Raw genomic sequence first — 21,774 nt, 5'->3', positions numbered from 1 at the left:
CCAGAATTAGACCCAATTTAATTTTGCATACAGCTCCATTCTCCCTGTCCCAGTTGTGAATCTCAACAATCAGGACTGCAGGTTTCCAAACTTTGGAGTTACTAACATTCACTAAAACCTACATATATTGCAGTACTTCACTCACTCTGGTACAGACAGAAAATGAGCTTTGCTATGCAGAAGCAAACTGAGTAAACTGCACAAATACACTTAGATAACAATTCTTATCACTGAAAACCAGTAAAGACAGATTTAATGATTCAAGGCCTTACCTGAAGTGGGTTCTGGCACAGAAAAACACTCAGCTCACTATTTCATGCTATATTATAAAATGGATATTAAAACCTATGAACACCACTCAAGAAAAAAAACCAAACACGTATTTGCTGTTTTAAAATACTTCCCTTTAATTGCCACTTTTGGCAAACTGCAGCTAAACCCTGTGTTGTGGGTTGACCCCAGCCAGCAGCCAAGGGCCTACACAGCCACTTGCTTACTCCCCTCCGTTCCCAAAGGGATGGGAGAGAGGATATGAGGAGCAAAAGGGGAAAAAAATGTGAGTTAAGATAAAGGCAGTTTAATAGGTAAAAGAAAGAGTTAAAAAACAAGCAATGCAAATGCAATCACTCACCATCTCACACAAGCAGGACAATGCCCAGCCAATCTCTGAGCAACAAACACCTTGGAAGCAAAAAAAACCCCACCACCCCTTCTTCCTTTATCCCAATTTTTATTGCTGACATGATGTGGTATGGAATATCCCTTTGGCCAATGCAGGTTAGCTGTCCTGGCTGTGTCCCCTCCCAGTTTCTTGTCCACCCCCAACTTACTTGCTGGGGACAGTGGCAGTGTGGGAAAAAGAGAAAGCCTCAATGCTGTGCAGGCACCATTCAGTAACAGCCAAAATATTAGTCTTATCAATACTATTTTAGCCAGAAATCCAAAAGACCACCATACAGGCTGCTATGAAGAAAGTTAACTCTATCCCAGTCACACTCGGTACATCCCAGTACAGATATGAGATGATTGCATTAATATATTTTGAAAACATGATTTGGAGGATATGGTACTTTAGAGGGGCTTTCATCCATTATGAAATTCTGGATTGAGAAAGCCTTTCCCCTCAGTGGTCACCCCTCTATCGTTTAGTAAATAATTTCCCACTCATCAGGCAGAGGGCTGTAGAACTGACAGGGTGAGAGATTACAGGCAGAACAATCTTCCTCCAAGGCCAAATATCTCATGGTCTTGAAGGAGTGTGGTTTTTCAGGCACATGTCAAACACCAGAGCTTTGGGGAACAGTTTTCTTTGAAAGGTTTCCTAGTGATACTAAAAAGTGATACTAGTGATACTCCCCCACCTTTTGCATCCATTATTTTTAGAATGGCAAGTCAGACAAATGCAGGTGGAGGACATTTAAGTTCCCGGTGGCGGCACATTACACCTCACTTAGTTCATGGATGAAATACAACAGGCAAGAAACAAGACAATGTGGCAAGATGTTAAAAAACATTGAGTACCTAAGGCATCTTTCAAACCGGGATTCAAAAAGCCAGACCAATTAAATGCTTTGAATACCTTTATTGCTGCCACACTGTATGGTTCAGGAAAATACTACAGTTTAACAGGACTACTATAGTTAAAATTACTTCTAAGCTATCGTTCATTATTGTAAATGTATCAAGCTTTGGAAAACCACACTCACTCATGGCATGCAATGTGTCAGACCATGTGTCCACGCATGATCTACAATACGTCTACCCATCATGCTTGCAGCAGGAGAGAAAAAAAGGGAAGAAAGCAATATTCTTGTCACTTCAGCGGTCCTTCACAAAGGGGAGGACTGGAGAGGGTACGTGAGGAGAACAGTGAGGGACAAATGCAGCTCCATATCTCCACGCCCAACACCTGTGTGGAGCTGCTCTCAGGACATGAACATGTCCTGTGGGTTTGACTGCCATTATGGTGGCCAAGAGCCTCCCCTCATGGTGGTGTTAAAGCACTGGAGATGGGGTTGCTGGAGGCATGTGGGAGGAAAGCAGGGGATTCAGCATGAAGCTGTCTCTGGCTTGGGACCTGGTGGCTGGGGAGGAAGGTCTGCAACACCTTCTGGAGGCTGGGCCCACCACCAGCCTTGCCATACAGCTGAAGAGGGGAGGCATAATTTTGAACTTCTTATTTATACAGCACTTCACCCAACTGTTCAGACCACCACTGCAATGAGAGTTTTCATGGCTAAGAATGAGATAAGAATGAAATAAACTCCATTAGCGTTGTTCTCTCGTTTGAGAAGAGCTCTAAACAGGAAAGGCCCATTATAATTTTTTCCAGTAGTCTTGCCAAAGCAGCTTGGTGCTTTTTGTTGGGATCAAGACTACAGATATCAGGAAATGACGGTGACACTTGATAGCAGCATGTTGTTTATGCCTTACTCCTTCCTACCACAGTATTGTACTCTCTGTGGGAAGAAAGAAGTAGAACCTGCTCTAACCTCAGGGGGAACAACATCAGCTAAAGAAGAGAATGTTCTTGCTCAGATTGTGTTTGATCAAGAAAAGGAACGAGTGGAGTTCTGAACTCATAAGGAATGTGGAGGCACAACGGTATTATAGTCATTTGTGTAGCAGCAGCTCCCTCAGTGCCTTCTTCATTGACTTCCACAAAAGACTTGTGAATGGCCCTGGAGGGGAACAGCCCGGGCTGTTGGGCCAGAGAAACAGCCCAGAGAAATCAGCTTGTTCAAGGATGAAGGCACCCCTCATCCCCAGAGCCCACAGTACTAGTATGAGCTCACAGCTCTCCTCCATTCTGAACTGAGGCAAGTGTACTGTGATTTTTTTGTGGATACACGTTCTCCATGTTGGTTGATTCTGCTAATTTCTCGTAGGTGACAAGGGATACACTGAAGACAGGCCCTTCACCTCCTGAGCCACATGAATTTCTCCACTACAGAAGTCAGGTACCATTTTCACCTAAAAAAAATGAAGTCACTCTAATGGCATTTTCAGGGACCCCTATTTGAATAGCTTGCACAAGATCTGCTTTGAATGCATTCACTAAATGTTCCCTGGGGACTTGCACCTTATTCTGCCTCATTCCTGAATTTCAGCATGGGCAAAGCACGTCAAGGCAGTTCAGAGCAAGCAGAGAAAAATTCTAGCTGCTACAGAATTTACAAAAGTGAAAATAAAATGCCTACAAATTTTGGTTACCTCCACATGCATAGGAAAAGAGAATTTTTCTTTCGGATGGCTTTTGGGATGTACATGCTTAAAGCCAGCCTATGTTATGTTTAGGAGAACCACATCATTATTTTAGTGTTTCTTCTCCTTTCTAAAGCCATTTATAATTCTGTGCATTAAACATGTTACTCAGATTCTCCATTACATATACACTGAAAAATACAGTTAGGAAGTGTAACTTCTGAATCTGGTTTTCGTAAAGCCTATGAATACTATGATGTAGTACCTGCTAGAAGTGATTATAATTCCATATAGAAAATGAGCATACTTTACCAAGAAAATAAAATCAAGGATTTACTAAAAGACAATTTTTTAATAAATATGGAATTAGATGTCTAGATTATCCTGCTGCTGTTACCGTGTGACTGACTGTACAGCTGGAGTAGAATAGCACCTTGTACAGTACAGAAGGCATGAAACTACTTAAGTTACCATCAGTCAAGGCCAGCCTTTGCTGCTCTGTTCAAGGGTAACAAGCCCCAGTATTATCTGAATATAGATAGGTGCTACTATACGTTTACCCTGCTAAGTTGACTCTACTGGGCTAATGGAATAAAATATGGTATAACACAGAAGTTAAAAAATAAGTGAATTCAAAGCATTACTTCTGGATGATTTTCTGAAACCATCCAAGAAAGTGAGCTGGCACTTCCATACGTGTGTTGGATACATGGGATGGATGGTCCATGAGAAAGGCGATGGAAAGTTGGTAAATACTGGAAGGGAGACTGGAAGCCGGAAGATTTACAATGCATCAGATATTTTTTTTGAAGGGTTGCAGAGATAAGAATATTTGTAAGAAATCAGTGACAGGATTGTTTCTAAAGGTAATTTTATCACTGTTAGTATTTTTAGTAGTGATACTGCTGTGTTCAGTCTTAAGATCAGGCAGAATTACTATACTTACCTGAGTCTCTGTCTAAAATAGACTAGTCTCTAGCAATCCATAACACCAAGGCCAAAACCAAAAATGATTGAGAGCCAAATTCTGAGAAGTTCCTGGGACGACTTAGGAAATAACAGGTCAAATAAATCCTGCAAAGTAGCATCTTTTGAAGTGTACCAGTTGAACCTTTTCTGGTTTATTTTTTAGCCTTTGTGGTAAAGCTTTCCCCAAGAGTCAAATCAGTGTTTAAGCTTTCTACAGCAGTAGCTCAGGGTGTCTTGACTCCTCTGGAAATTTAAGTATGCCATCTTTATTAGATTTGAAATACATGTTGAATTGGTTTCTAAAGTAAAATTTAACTCTCTTTGAAGGTAAGTGAATAATACAAATAGCTGTGTATGGGGTAGGCATTTCACTTTACTGCTCATAAAGGACCAACTGATTTTGTGATTTAAGGGCCAAATCGTGGCCCTTCCCTCAGTTGATACTAGGGAAGAAGTGAGTACCTAATTCAGTGAGACAATAAGCACCATGAGACAGAGCATCCACAGCTGCTAATGAATCCTCTAAGAAGGGCTGGGGCCCCGCAACTTGGAGAACCTGAAACACTGTGCAGCCTGAATGCACCGTGCCAAATTTCAGGAGGAGAGGCAGAGACTTGCTGTGAGAATTTCTACTGCCACCGCTTGCCTCACACTGAGAGGAAACCACATGCAAAGTTAGCCCAGACTGAACACAAACATTAAAAGTGATACTGTAAAAGTGAAACTTTAAACACTGATCATGTCTCTAAATCCAGTCTCAGGCCATGAGCACCGAAAAGTAGTATTTCTTTACCTTATTGCTTAAAAGCTATATGTTTTGCCAATAACCACTATTCCAATCACAGTCGAGTTTCTCCCACTTCCAGTTCCAGATGGGAGTAGGAAAACAAGGCAGATCCTACACAGTTCCATAAGTATAACTCAGGATATTAAAGTCAGGAGATTTTAAAATGTGCATGTATGTTTCAAGTCTAAGACACAATACCTAATAACTCTTGTGGCTTTTACCGACTCAGATATTTTGTGATACAATGTGGTTACTATAAACTAGTTTGACCAGCTGTAAATCAGTAACTGATCAGAGCTCAGTGGAGTTAGCCAAATCCAGCTAACCGATGTGCAACACACAGAACCATAAAATGGGGTTTGGGTCGGAAGGGACCTTTAAAGATCACGTAGTCCAACCCCTGGGGCTCAGGGCAGAGCAGCAAATGCATCTGAACCTTGCCATTTGCAAAGGAGATGCCTGTTCCCCTGGTGAGCTGCAAGCTGTGGGAAGAGAAGAAGCATTGGACCTTGTTTGCATGGATGGGGACTGGCAGAGAGGCAGAGTCTGCACCAAGGGGAAAAAAATGTAAAAAAACCTATGTTGCATAGACATTTGGTTTTTCTTTCACGACATTCGTCTTCTTTTCATAGTTCATGAGATTGTGGCAGTAGTAAAACCGCTGCTATTTTGTGTACCAGAAATGTCCCAGACGCATCCCTTACGCCATGCAGGGCTCACCACATGTCTTCATGGCTCCCGTGCTCTGGTGGCACAGCAACAGTCCAGCTTAGCTGGTGCTAAACAGAGACTTTTATTGCAAACCTCCTCCTCTATTTCTTTCACCTTCAGGACTAAGCTCCTGCATTCTTCACTGGTAGCAAGTGCAGATCCGTCCCCCTGCTAACTCACAGTGTTGTGAGAAACTCCTGTTTTAAGTCAAGGGTGCTGAAAAAGGATATGCTGGGGGTTGGAGACTGTATATTCATTTCTGAGAAAAGGTGGGAATAAAGGGAAGGGTTTTTTCCCCTGTGGCATTTGCCATTTCATCACAGGAATCCCCGTCCCTGCATCTTCAGAAACAGTGTTGATTTTTGAGGTTGCAGTGCTCAGAACTTCCCTGGGGAATATAAACACTGTATGATGACAGCTTTAGGTAACAAAAACATTGCCTAATAGGCAAACTGGGCTGCCAGCCTCCAGAAGGGAAACACGGACAGAGCCTGGAGAACTAGTGCTGGAGCTGTTCTGCACCTTCAACTTAGACTGTCAAGAGTAGTTTGTTTATTTCACTCTTTTATTGTCCTGCTCCTGTCTGTTCTTGCTCAGTTATCATTCCCTCTTATTTCCTAGACTTCTTGTCCAAAGGGCCCCGGGTAACTTATGGTGCATAAGCTATGGTAATCATGAATGCGGAACATGAGGGTGCTTTACATCCAATTATACAGCGAACGGCTAACGTATATTTTCCTTTTCATGGGTCATAAAGCATGTTGCAAATGTTAATTTGTTAAATCTCATGCAGAATCCCTCTGAGGAAGATGTTACTTATGTTAAACCAGCATATTAGCGGTAATGTCTCCCTATCAGTCAGTGGCAAGTTTTATTTTTCTCCCACAGACTAAAAACCTTCCCAGGTTATGTTTAACTGTGATTTCCATGATTTACACTGCCCTTTACAAAACCTTTCTTCATTTCTCAGAGCATAGAGAGAGCCCTGTCTTTCAGATCTGCATCTCAGATTGTTAAAATTCACCAGACAGCAGCACGCAAGGAAGAAAACACATTTCTTGGAAGCTCATGGCTACAGTTTTCCACGTCAGTAAATTCAATGGGGTGTTTTAGACCATTTTTTTCCTATTCTTTGAGACTGAGATCACTTGATTTATCCCCACATAAAAGGCAGCCTTCTTGACTGTGTAAATAATTAACCATCTTTAGAAATGTGTGGTTTCATATCCTGTTCCTGCAGACACCGTGCATTCAAAATTCTCTTTGGAGTCATTTGAGAACTTATGGGGCACTTAGCGGAGGTTGTCCAGAGAGACTGTGGAATCTCCATCCTTGGAGATGTCCAAAAGCCGTCTGGACATGGTCCTGGGCAACCAGCTGTAGGTGGCCCTGGTTGAGCAGGGGAGGTGGTGGACAAGATGACCTCCAGAGGTCCCTTCTAACCTCAACCCTATCGTCACCATCATTAATATGCAGGAATGCATATGAATGCAGGAATACGGAAGCATAGGTGGGCATCGAGGAAACAAAATGTTATTCATATCCAGTGAGGTTAAGGCAAAATTTAATCCTATTCTGGATTCAGACCAATATTTGCAATTCAAGGAGCCTAGTGCCAGAGCATCCAGTTGATGGGTTCTAACCTAAAATGGTTGCAGAGATTACTTTGAAATACAAACTAGCTGTCAAAGGATTAAGAATTCATTGGGAAAAAAATACAATTTCTGATTTTCATCCAGGTGTTTCTCACAATGTTAGAAAATGGCCCTGATTTTAAGGTGAGCAGAGTTTTCCAAAGAAAAGAATGGTATTGGTAGGATTGTGTCTAATAAAGAATAAGAAAGGGTGGTCAGCCATAAACACCTCTGTGAGAGGAAGAGACCTCCTCACAATGACAGCTCCTGTACCAGCTGCTGCTACGGTGCCTTCCTCATTGACTTCCACGTACGTCTTATGGACAACATTTGACAGCACCAGAGATTTTGCAAACGACATTGCAGAAAGATCAGCTTTTGATTCAGTGAAGATGTCAGTCATCCCCATCTCTTGTAATACCTCATTGAGGTTAAAGGTGCCTTCAAGCTTGAATCGGGGGAGGTATACCTCCACTGTCATCTCAAACATGTGCTCTGAAGAGGCCCACAGCATTAAATTTTCATAGGTCATTGTCCTTTCAATCTAGAAGATGGGGGAAAAAAAGAATTTAACATAGGCAGGCAGTTTTGAAAAGCTTAGATCTTTACCCAGCCTCAATTCAGACAACCAACTTTCATCCACAGTCCATGATATATACTGCCTTACCTGCTCCAGCCCACTGGTAGATCCATCAGCCATGTCACCTGGCAGCAGGATGATCATGCTCAGTGACTTCTGAGCATAAGGGAGTTCAAGGACCTGAGCACCCGTCTCCTCAATGTAGCCTAACTTAAATGTGCCTTTCTGATACATCATCTGCACAGGTTTTTTCTCATTCTGTTTAAAAGAAAATTATACAGTCACTTAAGCAATACAGCTCTTAACATTTAAACTTATTATAGGTGTATTATCAGTAGTCAGGGTTTCAGCAGTAATTGTTGTTAGGCTAAACATTTTTCTTTATTTTGTTGTGACACACAAAACCTCAGCTTTGCCATGCATAAATAAAGGGGATAATTCTTTGGAGAAAAAACAATTTCCCTCCAACTGATCAGATAGTGAAGTTGCTTAATAGTGTAACACTTCCAAACAGGCTGATGCTGGTTGAATTTGCAAGTCCTAACTTGGACTGGGATAAAGAAGAAATAGCACTGCAAGAATCAGGCTGTCATTTATCAGACTGATTGTTTAGACAGGAAACAATAAATAGGTTAAGAGCAAAATCATAACCTTTCTCAGGCACCCTCTTCTAGGTCTTGTTATCTTGCCTTTTTTGTGACGGGGTTGTTTGAAAGCTTTATAAAGGGCCAAGTTTCCTATTACAGTTAGCTAACTTCTTAGCTAACTTCTAAAGCAGAGGGAGAAGACTTCTGGTAGATGACATATTTTCAGCAAAAATCCTGCTAGTATTGATTAGCGTATGAAGAAAAATCTATACAGCTTCTCCCTATCTCATAGTTTCTCCTACTGCAGCAGTGCACCAAATGTTCTCAGCTATAGATCATTGTCAACATCCATATTCAAAGAAATATTTAAAGTCACAAATATAAGTACCCAATATGACAGTTTCTTACCAGTGTCTTAACAATGGAATGCAACACAAGAACTAGAAATACATGTTTTTCTGACCTTTTCCTTTGATATATGAGGAACACTCAAAAGAGACTTTTTCCCATACAAAGCTCTGCAACTTAAGAGCAGACCTAAATGTGTTGGGCTTTTTTCTTTTGTTACAGATGAGAACAAATAGAGTATTGGCACAACATATGGAAAGACGCCAAAACTGAATTAAATGAAAGTAAATGTTTTTGATTGTCTTTTTTGAGAATATCTTAGACTTACAGGTCACACACAATACTTGGAGGAATGTGCTTATTAAAGAACTAACTTTGCAACAATATTGGCAATACTTTAGTTAAACTATGAAGGCTTTCGTGATACCCCTATGGCAGAAAAAAGGGCTAAAACTTAAAATATATTTAAAATAAACTTTCAAACGTTTCAAATACTATAAATAAACCAAAATACCCTGTAAGAATTTCTCCTTTTTCAAATTGCAGCTGTATTTTTGTAGTTTGTCACTATCTGGCCTGGTTTGTTTGGTCTGTTTTAATCTCTCAAATGCATAGCTAATGTTGAAATGTATTGAACATATAAACACCACAATGACCCCTTGGAGCCTATATGAAATGGGATGTTCATGTTTGCTTCCACCCATGACAACTATCTGTAATGACTACTATGTTCCAAAGCGCTAATCAGGGCTAACACTTGTGTTTTACCAGTCACCAAAGCAAAACTCTGAGTTGTTGCAACTTCTGAGTCTTGCACATTTTTTCAGTAAAGATTATGCGTTTCTGTGAATAACCCTCCTGCCACCTCTACCCAACAGGAGAGGCAGGCTAAGTTCCCAGCACACCCACACCTTGCTCACAGGGCAGCTGAGCCCTGGACATTGTGCTTCTATGTTATGCTTGCTGCAATGCTCACAGCCTCTAGGGTAAATAATGTGAAGATTTACAGAATGCAGATGTACCTCGTTCAGTTTAAAATCTCTCTGTACTGTTTTTCGTTCTTCAAACTTGTGTTCCCAGGATGCTTTGAAGTAGATTACATTCACCAGCACCAGCAATGCACGTGCATCGATCATACCCGGAGCAAAGAGTTCCTTGATTTTACCTAAAGGAAATTTTGGAATATACAAGTATTTGTTCGTTGTCATTAAGACTCTGGACTGAGACTCAATTACTTGTCTGTGAACTTGGTTTTGGAGAAACTTAGAAATCCAGTTCTTGGTTTATTCAAAGGACAGGGACAATATAGGCAAACAAATGGTAGATTCCTCTGCAGTGTTACCAGCCCTGAAGTACAGGGGGGAGTGGGGGTCACCAAATTAGCCAACCGTCAGTGTCAGTGACCATACATATGTGCCAGGTGACACTAACCACAGGGAAGGGGGCACTACCATCAATCACATATTTTGGTTTACATGAGGGCATCTTTCCCTTTGCACCAAACACAGCAGTTAGTTAACCAACTGTGGAGCTTTTGACTTTCCACACAGAGAGAGGCTGAAGGAGGACTTAGCAGGTCCACAGGCTTCATATGAGTACCCAGAGCAATGATGGCTCTTAACCCTGTGCAAGGTGGCTCCTGAACCTTCAGCCCTCTTACTGGGAGCCAGTTGGGGTTAACAGCTCTTTCCCACACCAGTCACAGGCCGCTCTACCAGTACAAGGACAGGTTTGGTCAGGAGATGGGCAACTGAGAAATTACAGAAGCCCTCAAATCTAATTGCCTGTCCCCCAGTAAGTTCTGGTTTATGTTCAGCCAGAAGATTTATAAAATTGTCATCCCACTGCTACTGCAGCTCTGGCAAAACTAAAGGAAAATGGCATATATCATGTTTAGTCTAATCAGCAAGAGCCAATGGCCCCCGCTACCTTGTTAAGGGCAAGAGCTGGTCGATTGTCATTTGTGATAGTGAGTCTCGCTGGTGGTCAAATCTCTCGTCTTTATGGACACTGCTCTACACATAACCAGATCCTTAGTTATCCTCCTCCTCCCCCCCGCTCCCCAGGCTGTTCCCAGTCTCACCATGAAGTTCACAGCTTCCATCCCCTGCTGTCCTGTATCTGCATTTCTGGCTGTTTGCGGAAGCAATTTGTCTGGTCAAGCCTTATAGGTATTATTGCAATTATCATGCCAGGCATAAGGGTGGGAATACAAAAGTATCTGGCAACAAACACACCTTTAATTCAGAAATAATTTAGCTGATAACTTACTCTAATATTTCAAGAGTGGATAGGAAGACAAGCTGTCTTTAAACAGCATAGGATTGAACACCCAAAAACATGAACAAGTCTTTGCTTTTCATACCCTGGAATTTCTTTTGTTAAAGCAGTCTAAGAAGGCAGTGGTAGTATGGCTACAGTTTTGCTTTGTTTTACCTTGTGTCTCACTTTCAACCCAACTGTTAATTTTTATTCTGGTGGCTTCAACAGCACCATGAAAGTCCACTGTTTGCAGCATTGCTCCATACAGTTCCTTAGCGCACATTAGAAATTGCTGTAAAGCAATAAAGATTATAAATTTGTCAAATCTGTTAAGCATTTATTCCCTTTTGAAAGAAATCAATGGTTCAGAACTATTTTAGAAATGGCGAGGGACCTATTGACTTCGTAAGGCAAAATTTAATTTTGGAAACATCAACTACCTGAAGTTTATTCAGAAAATCTTTGAAGAAGAGATAATTATTCTATTGCATAGGCAAAAAAAATTAAATAAGTAAAAGGAAAGCCAGAAGAAAGAGTCTTCCCATGGAGAACTGCATACCTGAGGTCCAGATAAAAATAAAACATTAGAGAAGATGCCAGATGTGTTGTTTGATGCTTAAGTATCCAAATCATTCAACAGAAATAATTGACAGAAAAGCAAAGATGTGACTAGCAAGTTATCTATACTAGGTAGTCTAGAGACTGCTCTGTCATTCAGTAAGAAAGAAGTAAGAAGTTCAGCACAGCAGCCCTACGCATGAAACTGTGTAACATCTCAGGTGATAAGCCCTCTCCAAGCTTACTGCTGCCCCAGCCATACCGCTTGCAAGCCCAGAAATAAATAGCTTACAGACAGCTTGAATAGGCCGGGTTTGGCTGTAGTGACACCTCAGGCTGAGTGTCAACATATGCCAAAAGCAGACTCCTGTTTTATTTTTGCTCTATAGCCATTGATAGCCACAGGGTGGGATTTTTTAACCAAAAGAACGGAGAGCTGAAATTCTTGTCTCTTTCCCACCAGCTGCAAGGAATCTGGCTCTAAGCAGCACATCAAGTGCTCCAAAATACACATGAGGAGGACAACAGTGAGGCTCACAGTTACAGGGAAGCTTGAGGTCAGGGCCACAGCAGTTAGCAGGTACAGGTAACTTACCTGCTGGAGTTCAAATCCTTGTTGTATAAAGAGATTGTTGGCCAGGGTTAAAACATATCTTTCACCAAGGTTTTGTAATTGCAAAAGCAGCGCCTGGAACGCTTCATGGTTAAGGTCCCCATCCTTGTTACACTGGGAATATTACAAACACAACAATTATAACGATTACTCCGTATAGCTTTGGTTGTTAATTTGCATCCTAATTAGATTACACTATAGGGCTAACTCCTACTGTACTGATTTTTAAATGCAGCTAGTCTAAGCTTTGTAGCCTGACCCTCCTTCAGATGAGATCACTGAAGGCTTTGGTATTGGCTTCATGGAAGACTTGGCCCTTAATAAAATAACACCTTGTATCAGGCATTTCCTAGTGGATTAAGCAGACTCTGTGCGTGTGATTTTGACTCCCTCCAGTGGCAGACTCCAGTGCTTTGTACCTAGTAACCTTCCGTGCAGTGAAGAAGACTCCAGTACTCCCTACCAAAGGACGCACCTGCGAGAGGGAAGGCTGTCTCTCCTGGCTTCGTTCTGGCTCCATTTCTGGGGCTGTGCTCTCAAGATCAGATCCAAGGCTCATTCTTTCTGCAGCTTTCCTGACGTGGAGCACCTGCAGTTGAAGATGTCAAATTATGGCAATTGTAACTGGGATAAAATCATTTTCCTTGTTTAAAAGATTTGCTGTGCCATCCTGGATAAATGGTGTAGATTTATGAAAGATATTTTCTCAATTTCAGTCAGGCTGAAATGACAGACTTGAAATTGTTCGTATATTCAGATTCACATTTTTATATTAACAAACCAAGAAGAACTTGCATTTAATCCCTCAAAATGTTTACATTTTATTTGTATTTTTATTGCTACCGTTACCTTAAATTTCAAAACAGAAAGTTGCCTCAGGCAAAGAGATAACTACAGTTTTCTTTGAAAACATCAAAACTGGCTTTTTGCAATCATTCTTAACCTTTGCATCAGCTTAGGAAATATATCAAAACCACGGTGCTCTTAATGGAAACCAGTCCTGGTTTCTAATGTGCAAATATCTCGCTGAAAAATTTCCAGCAGCTTCTCCATTATAATAATGTTGCATCATACATAGACTTAATCTTTTTTATTGAGGATACTGGATCCCCATTGCTCTCCTAAAATAAGCAAGAGTCCCTGTCTATTGGGTTTATGTGGCAATGCTATGGTAGCCGGGAGGCTGCAGGGGTGACCTCTGCGCAAAGAGATCTGGGGCTGCCCCCATGTCGAACAGAGCTGGTTCCAGCCACCTCCAAAACGAGTCGAGTCTATTTTGCCATGACAGTAATTGGTGAGTGATGTCCCTGTCCTTATCTCAGCCGACAAGCTTTTTCATCATTTTCCTCTCCCTGTCCTTGTTGAAGAGGGGGAGTATGAGAGCGGCTGGGTGGGCATCTGGCTGCCACCAGCCGAGGTCAACTCACCACACCCTGGAAACCTCGTGAGGACGGCACGTCTACCTTGCCTGCGGAAGACCCAGCAGTCAGACTGTGCACGTGGCAGTGTTCGGATATGATGGATGAAGATCTGCCAGTACAGAGCCAGCTACTGACAAGAACTTCTGCCTTAGGATTATTGGTCTTTTACCGCTCATGGGCACAAAGGAGAAAAGAGAAGATTGTAGAAAGTAGAACTTGTACTGTGGGGAGTAAAGGCACAGCAATCGGAGGAGTGGCCTTCTTCACCTCCTCCCTGCCCACCTGGGTCCCTGTGAGCTCTGCAGGTAAGACATTTTGACTCTTGAATGTCATAAGTGGTAAGAGAGCTAATGCTTCCAGTCACCCAGACGCAATCACTTCAGGTTTCTGCAACTCTCCCCACCACCCACCCAGACTCACACTTTCAGGATTCTCATAGCAACCACAAGAGGAAGCACCTGCTCGTAATTTTGCAACAAAGTCTGATATCCTGGCAGCAGGCTGGGGGAAAGCCAGAGTGCCCCACTGTGGTGTATTGCCTCCTCTCATTCAGCTCCTGCTCCTGAGTCTGCATGGGCCAACTCACACAAGCGGATGGCAAGGATCAAAGCACACCAAGCACGACGGTGAAGGCAGCACCTGTGCTCGTATTCCTGCTTGTTTCCTATGAGACCCTCGCACAAGTGTCCTGCTAGGATGCCCAACGTTTCCATTAAGGGAACAGCAAGCAATGTGGAAGCATCTCAGCATGTTTCATTAATACTTACTTTTTCTATCTGAGCAGCAGTGTTGTTTTTTGCACCTAGATGGACCAGGGCCAGGGCAACAGAGATGCTCATTGGAGAGAAGATGATGTTTGTGTCCTCTGCATTTCTGTTGAGCTTATTGTAGAGATCAAGGCAAAACTCAGTAACTGGTCTAGAAATGGAGCCCATCATGAAGCAGCTGCTGACTGGGAGCACAAAAAAAAAGAAGAAATTTAATGCAGCTTGTTACCTAGCTAGATCACACTGTGAAGCACCTGTCTGCTCTGAGATTGTCCCATAGCTGGTTGCTTATTAATAGAAGTTTTCTAAATTCTGAGCGTTTGAAACAGCCAACCTTGCACACATCTGTCAGTCTATGCTACGCAGCAGGAGCAAGGACACAGCGGGTCTGGAAAGGGGACCCACGTTCACGATGTATGTGAATTCCTCAGAAAGGACCATTTTTCTGTCTTATCCCATGGTGTATCTTATTTCAGATCATGGTATTTAAATCGGATGTGGATTAACATTTTCCTTCTCCAAACTGGTTTGATGTATACAGTTATATCAACTCTTTCCTCTTCTAACAACATAAGATTAGTGACAGAAACTTGGTGATAGAAACTCCGCCTGCATATAACCATGTCTGGTAACCAGAGCCGTGGTATGAGGGTTTCAAACAACAGGTTTATAAAAATAAAGTTAATTAAATGTTTTTATATATGAATAAGGGTCATTAACAGCTATGGAGACTTATGGGAACATGAACAGTTTGAAATACACTTTTTCCCTCCTCATGAGTTTTCCAGGAGCCACAGATTCAGGCAGGATACGCAATTAAAATTTCCAAACAAAGCAATAGCTCAACAGCCCTGAAAAGAAGCCTGTAAATTGCTGCTCAATGACATGACAAGATTTGTGTCACTTTTTGTACTAGAAACATTACAGTCTGATACCTTTCTCATGGGTCATTTACATTAAATCCACCCTGCTAAGAACAAGTTGGGACCAGGTTCCAGCTTGGTCCTTGCAAGCAGGAGGCCATCTGAAAAAAAAAAGGGTTTAGAAACTCCTTTCCTGTCCCTCAGGAGAAGAACTGTAAAGCTGTTATGTGGATACCGGTAGGATCACATGAGCTTTTCTGGAATTATTATACCGCAAAAAAAAACCCCATTACTTTCAGTGTCAACCAAATGATATTTTGGACAGCACACCAGAAAAATGTGTGAAAAGCAAAGCGTACACTCCTGCCTGCTTGCAGTCATAGAGATGAGTATCTGCGGCCTGTGTTCCAGAAAGATACTTTATTTAGGGGAAATACACAGCCGCAGTATGGAGAGAAGACCCTGATGTCTCCCGCAGCACAGATCTGGTTGGCTCTAGCCTTCAGCCTGCACTGGGACAAGCATGGGCCAGGTCCATAGCAAGCTTCCAGAGCTCTTCTCTGTTGAGAAGATGGTGAGTGCCTAGCCGGGTGTTTATTCCCACTGCCCACCGAAGCCCACGGCACAGCAGGCACTCTTCCTCAGCCCTGTGCTGCCCAGCTGCTGCAGCCTGCAAGGCCAAGGTCCCTGAGGAGCTCCAGCCTGTGTCACCAGAAGGCTGAGGGTGGGGAGAGGCTGGCGCAAAGCTGAACCTCAGGATCTTTCATCAGCAGACCCCTTCTATGGCCTGTCCTGGGCTGTCGGTGTCCAGCAGCCCCTTTGAGAGGGGTCTAGAGCCTTCTTGGGAAGGGACTGCCTGGTGCTGGGGACCTCCATCCCCTTCCAGCCGATGCTCTCCTGCCACCCTGCTCTCCCACCGAGGGCCCAGCTTTTCTACCACAGCCACAGCCCCCCCCCCTCGCAGAGAGCCTGCCCTTCAAAAAGCTACTCAGAATGTCTCGCCTTGTCCTCAGGATGCAGAGTGCACACTACCTCTTGCTCAGCCATGAGCCAGACATGAACTTTGCACGAGAAGCTGGGGCTCAGGTGCCAGAAGTTACCAGGGCATTGGGCGTTGATGTGGCTCAGCTGAGATGCAGCATTTGTCTGCCCAAACCATCTTAGCTCACAGCAAGTGCCAGACAACAGGAATTAACTCAGCCCACAGGAAAATAGACTTAGCCTAAGATAGATCGCTGCAGCGGCTTGGAAGAGCTGAAAAGTCAAGTTGCTGAATATATGAAGGTGCCACATGTGGCAAATGCAGACGTTTCTTGCCTTTTGAAAAGCACAGCATTAATCAATGCTTCATCATCTTTCTGACTGATGCTCTGTGGAAAGAAACTGTGATGCTGAAAGAAAAAGTTCATATATGTTTCATACCAAGATGTTTGTTTCACCCTGAAGTCCAGAAGTACTTCACATAAAGACCTAATATAAATGGGCAAAACAGAGGAGAAATACCCAAAAGGTCCTCTGAACAAACAAATTAAAGATGAGTTATATCTCATTAATTCTGAAAACAGCTGTTCTAGTTCTGCTGTTTGTGTATTTGTATGAAGCATGGTTTTCATTTTCCTTTTAATAACACAGTCATCTTACCACAAGAAAAAGACATTGCACTAAATAATAATTTATCTTTTCTTCCACCTTCATTACATACTATCCAGAACCTTCTGAAAACAAAACTCAGCACTTCTTTAGTGCTGCAGTTTGTATTCCTCCGCTTCCACACCTCTTGAAAGATCTGAAATGGAGCTGTGAAATTGTTCACGGCAAATGTAGGTCATGAGGTGTATCGTAGGTGTGCCCAAACCTCAGAACAAGTCAAGGAGAAAAAAAGAGTTAATAAACTTCCTCAGCAGGAAGGAGGCACCTCCACCCCAGCCTGCAGGGAGAGGATGGACTGCCAAGCGTGGAGGGAAAGCCCGAGAGCTGGGAACAGGTTTTAAAAGTGACTGCCTGGCGCACTGAGGTGGCCACTCCTTTAGAAAAAGCATCAGGCTGTCCTCAGGGAGAAGTCTAGGTGCAAACACTACGGCCAACTCCGTGGTTTTGTGCAGTGGGAACTACTTAGAGAGCTGCTCTGGAAACCAAAAGCAAGGGAGGGGAGGTGTGGGCTGGTGGGGGAACTTTCTTACTGCAGAATGAAAGGATTTAGTGAACTTTCTTAATCTAAATTGGGGCAGGCACAAGTGTATGAATGATTCCACACCATAAAGCCATGTGTGTAATCTGTGTAATCATTCAGTCAGTGAGAGTTTTGGAGTTACTGCGAGGACAGTGGAGTTTGGAGAACACCTACATGGTGAACAACAAATGGTAACACTTCTTTTAAAAGATCTTGGAGTGGTAAGGAGAGAAGAGACGAGATCAGGAGAAATGTTCCAGGAAGATGATAGCTGCCAGTCTGCACTAGCCAGGGTGTCTGCACTGAACATTAGCAATAGTGCAGAGACAGCAAGCAGGGTTGGGGCTGTACATCTGATGAAGGGAGATGTTTTGCATGATGGTTGAGTAGCTTTTAACATAGTCCAACAGATGGAAATTGCTGGTGCTGTTATATGTGAGCAAGAAGCTACCCAGGAAAAGAGCTTCCTTCAGAAGAAACCACTGTATACGAGAGACCTTGTAAAGATGACAAACTTCTTCCATGGCTGGGTGAAATGAAGAACACTCCTTTTCTATAACTATTCGTGATCTGTTCTCTTTTTATGGTTTGTTTTCAGCTAAGGGTAGATGAAATCAAGACAAAAATTCTCAAAGAATAAAAAGCTGTGCTCAAAGCTATCATTATTAATAGGTGTATTAAATTATATTATGCAGTCAACAGGAGGAGGCAGTAAATAAGGTGGGGAGGCTAAGAGAGCTGTAGCCTTGTTTTTAAGGTAATTCTGTATTTAATACAAGGTAAGCAAGAAGGAACCTGTTTTCCTTGATGCCACATGATAATTCCCATTGCACGTTTTACTTATTCAATCTGCCTCCCATTAAGGTGCTTTAATGCACTTTCATTTCTCATACACAAAGGAAGACAGAATTGGCAGAAATTACATGTGTCTATCCTAGAAAAGGAGCACATGCCAGATAGTATTGTCTCCTCACATGAAAAATCTGTGTTTGGTAGAAGTGACTTTCTTATTTTTCATTACCATTCATACAAAAAGATGTTTGCAAGGGTTTCTGTGCTGATTTGGAGTGAAAGGGACAAACAGCACAGAAAAAAAATTACATTTCCTACAACACAGAAATTCTAATCATCCCCATGTGCCACAAAACATTTCCAAAGTAACATGCTTTAAATTAAAAACCAATACATTTCAGTACAAAATAACTTTCTAAGGGAAATGTTACCAAGTTCATTTTCCAAACAACCTAGCTTCTCAGGCTGCTACTTTTGTTGCAGAAAGGGCTTTTTCTAACTGCTTTTATTATTTTGCATCCATACCTCCAGTACCTTTTCCGCCTCTTTCTAGGCCAGTTATTCCTGCATAAACAGACATGGATGTACATTAGCCTGTTATGGGCTGTACAGTAGCAAGTGATATGCCTGTGTGCAGCCACACAGGCTTCTCAGCAAGCTTATAAACATCGTTGCCAAACCCAAGAGCTAATATGTTGATAGCGAAGACTAGCATCCCCACTAACAAAATAAAATCTGAATACCACTCCACCCTTCCTATTTTATATAGTCATTGTTTAAGAACATAAACAATTCCCTGGCAGCCGGGATCAGGGTACAGGGGAAACACCTAAGCACCCAAAGAATTGCACGCCCTCTCTCTCGTCTAGTGAACTTTTCAAGGCTTTTTCTTGTGCCATGGAAACCTGAGTAAAGAAGGGAAATTAACCTGTATCTCCTGCTTCATGGATGAGTTTACCCAGGTCATCAGCCCATTTCTACCTGAGTGGGTAGAGGTGCTCTGAAAGAGCCTGCCCTTCAGCCCTTCTGGAGATATAGGCAGAAAAACATCTACTTTGTGGTATAAGCCACTGAACTGATCAGTCCTATGGCAATTAGAGCTTTCTGGATGGCAGAGAGGTCCTGGGGAAATTTCAGAATCAAAAGTCGGGGAAATTTAGGCAAGAATCTTTAGATTCATAGCTTTGGACATGTGTTCCTAAATTCCCCATCTACATCCCACTGAAGACCAGCTCCTTTTGTGTAAGCTCTTGAGCCACCTGAATTTTAGCAGTGTGTTTTGCTGCCTGCAGCCTGTAAGAGTATCTCCCCCCTCTGTCACATCTGTAAACATGATGTTTACTTTAACAACCTGTAGACTACGTTGGATCTGCCAAAAAAAAAAAAAAAAAATCACAAGTTATTTTGGGGAAAAAAAAAAAAAAAAGGAATTGTTTACCTTCTTGCCTGAAGAGGTTAATGAAGATCACAACAGCTGAGCTCTGGAGCACGTTCTTGTGAATACTGTATTACAAAAATCTCCGAGTCTCTTGTGGGAAAGTTCAGCCTCTAACGAATTGTTGATGATAGCAGCATTTTGCAATTTAATGCAAATGCCATCAACATGAAGTTTCCTGCAGAAGACTAGGAAACCTGTATCTAGCAATATGCTAATAGTATTTCTCTCAAACCTGCCCAACAAGTTTGGCAGGCAATATCTGCTGGCAACATCACCTGATTGCAATGCCAAGTCACCCTCAGCTGGAAAACTGGGTATTAACCCTGGAGATCCATGGCTGTACTGCTGTGCATAGTCCCTCTCAGATTTGGCCTGGACACAGGGGTGTGCAGGGTTTATGCCAGGATTCAGAGAAGCCTTGTTTGGAGCTGAGCTTGCTTGCAGAGATAGAGCAAATGAACGGGAAAAGCACGAGCTTTATGTTGCCTACAGCCATCTCTCTCTCTCTCAGGTAAGGAGTCAGCTTTATGTGTATGGAAGGAGCTTAATTAGAGAGGGGAAGAAGTATTTCCTTGAACTGTAACAGGAATCCCCAGCCAGGGGGTATTCTTTTAAATCGTTGGAGCTAAGAATAAAAGAAGGCCAGGAGTGGTTGATCACATAGGTTATGTCTCCAGCATAAAGTGAGACAGAAATAAAGAGATGGGCAGGGTGGAGCTGCACCAGCACAGTGTTTGATCTCACCTCATCAACACCACTGAGCTCAGGTGCAACACTGTGTTATGGCAGCTGGACTCGGGGTCAAAAGTAAGTCCTCTAGGGTTATATGTGGCTTTGCAACCCTGAAAATTTTATTTCTTTCCTTTCTCACCTCTTCTTTCTTCTTACAAAGCATAAAACTGGCTTTGGATTCATAGGATATTTGAGGGATCAGGCATGGTGAGGGGAGAAAGGAGGAAAGAGGAAGAAAGTCTCCCAGCACCATCTTGCCCTTCCTACACTTCCCTTCTGGCGCTGAAGCTGGGCCACCCTCTCCCTCAGGCACAGCTCCCACCAGCTCTCCTGTTCCCAGTTCCTCTGCCGAGGTCTCAGCCCGGTTGCCCAGGATCCAGTGCTCCAGGGCCCATCCGAAAAGAGGGATTTGTAAACAATGCAAGATACAATGATAGAATGAGTGTTCTTATTACCCTTATTCTTTTCCTTGCTTTTTTGCTTCCATTTGCCATTCACTTCTTTGCTTCTGTTTTTCCTTCCTGCATGTTTCTGTAGTGTTTCTAAGTCTTCCTCCTCAGTTTTCTGCCTCTTTATCTGGTTGGGGTTTTTTTAATTTATTTTTGAGCATTGCCTTACCATGTACCTTTCCTTCTGCTGCTTTTATGAGTCCTAGCCTCTTTTCAGTGACAGTCTAAGTATTTTTGAGTATCTTTGAAGACTTTCCTTCTTCCAATCTCTGTGCTTTCTCCCTCCCTCCTATATTAACATCATTTCTCCACTGATTTATTTTACTTGCTCTGTAAATATATTCCCTCAGAACTTCCTTGACATCAGTTTAACTGCTTTGCCTCAGGAAATGTCAATGTATGTGCAAATTTTGTCTTTGCTAGGCCCTTAGGATAGTATATTCAGGGTTCAAAACTGTACTGATTTTCCAGTGGGGCCAATTGGCTCTGCACAGCATTTTTCAAGTTTCAAAACCAAACTGCTCTTTGTTGCAGAAGGAGTGGTGCACGTCACTCGCGAGAGAGAAGCAACAATATATTTTATTGATATAAAACAGCAAGTTAATGAAGTTCAATGGTAAATGCGACAGTGGTTTAACAAAATTCAATGCCAAGGTACACTTGATTATTTACTGCATAGAGGACAGGGTCAGACAAAACTGTCAGAGATGCCCTCCCGTTGAGTCACGAGGTTCAGAAAGGACCCCCTTGCATTCTAAACTCCTTCTCAGAGGGGAGTTTAGGTGCGGCTGGATCCAGACTTAGTCCCAGACTTGGTCAACGGTTTATGTCTAAAGGATTATATTTGCACAATCAATCCTTTATATCACTTAGCTAATATTTCAAAGTT

The 21,774-nt window shown here is 42.5% G+C and overlaps 1 protein-coding gene and 1 long non-coding RNA gene across 5 annotated transcripts in view; one reads left to right on the top strand and one right to left on the bottom strand.

Moving 5' to 3' along the window:
- Positions 1 to 4,419: 4,419 nt before the first annotated feature.
- The window catches only part of LOC115353015 (serpin B12-like), a 17,655-nt gene continuing 300 nt past the window's right edge, over positions 4,420 to 21,774 (bottom strand). The window contains exons 1-9 of one of the 4 annotated variants that reach the window (XM_030041916.2): positions 19,705 to 21,514; positions 15,377 to 15,465; positions 14,442 to 14,626; positions 12,729 to 12,842; positions 12,236 to 12,367; positions 11,257 to 11,374; positions 9,843 to 9,985; positions 7,973 to 8,143; positions 4,420 to 7,849 (exon numbers count right to left, since the gene is read on the bottom strand). In XM_030041916.2, the coding sequence (XP_029897776.1) occupies positions 7,445 to 7,849; positions 7,973 to 8,143; positions 9,843 to 9,985; positions 11,257 to 11,374; positions 12,236 to 12,367; positions 12,729 to 12,842; positions 14,442 to 14,626; positions 15,377 to 15,392 (1,284 nt within the window). In that variant the 5' untranslated portion in view covers positions 15,393 to 15,465; positions 19,705 to 21,514 and the 3' untranslated portion in view covers positions 4,420 to 7,444. Of the gene's footprint in view, positions 7,850 to 7,972; positions 8,144 to 9,842; positions 9,986 to 11,256; positions 11,375 to 12,235; positions 12,368 to 12,728; positions 12,843 to 14,441; positions 14,627 to 15,376; positions 15,466 to 19,704; positions 21,515 to 21,774 lie in introns of those variants that run through there. The other 3 variants (XM_041118280.1, XM_030041919.2, XM_030041918.2) reach the window with 3 other exon arrangements.
- Positions 17,445 to 21,774, top strand: part of LOC115353017 — a 27,981-nt gene continuing 23,651 nt past the window's right edge. The window contains exon 1 of the long non-coding RNA XR_003927374.1: positions 17,445 to 17,456. This is a non-coding gene — a long non-coding RNA (uncharacterized LOC115353017). The remainder of the gene's footprint in view (positions 17,457 to 21,774) is intronic.

The sequence above is a fragment of the Aquila chrysaetos genome, chromosome 18 (assembly GCF_900496995.4).
Source record: "Aquila chrysaetos chrysaetos chromosome 18, bAquChr1.4, whole genome shotgun sequence".
NCBI classification, from domain to species: domain Eukaryota; kingdom Metazoa; phylum Chordata; class Aves; order Accipitriformes; family Accipitridae; genus Aquila; species Aquila chrysaetos.
This window is presented reverse-complemented; position numbering and strand designations above follow the sequence as displayed.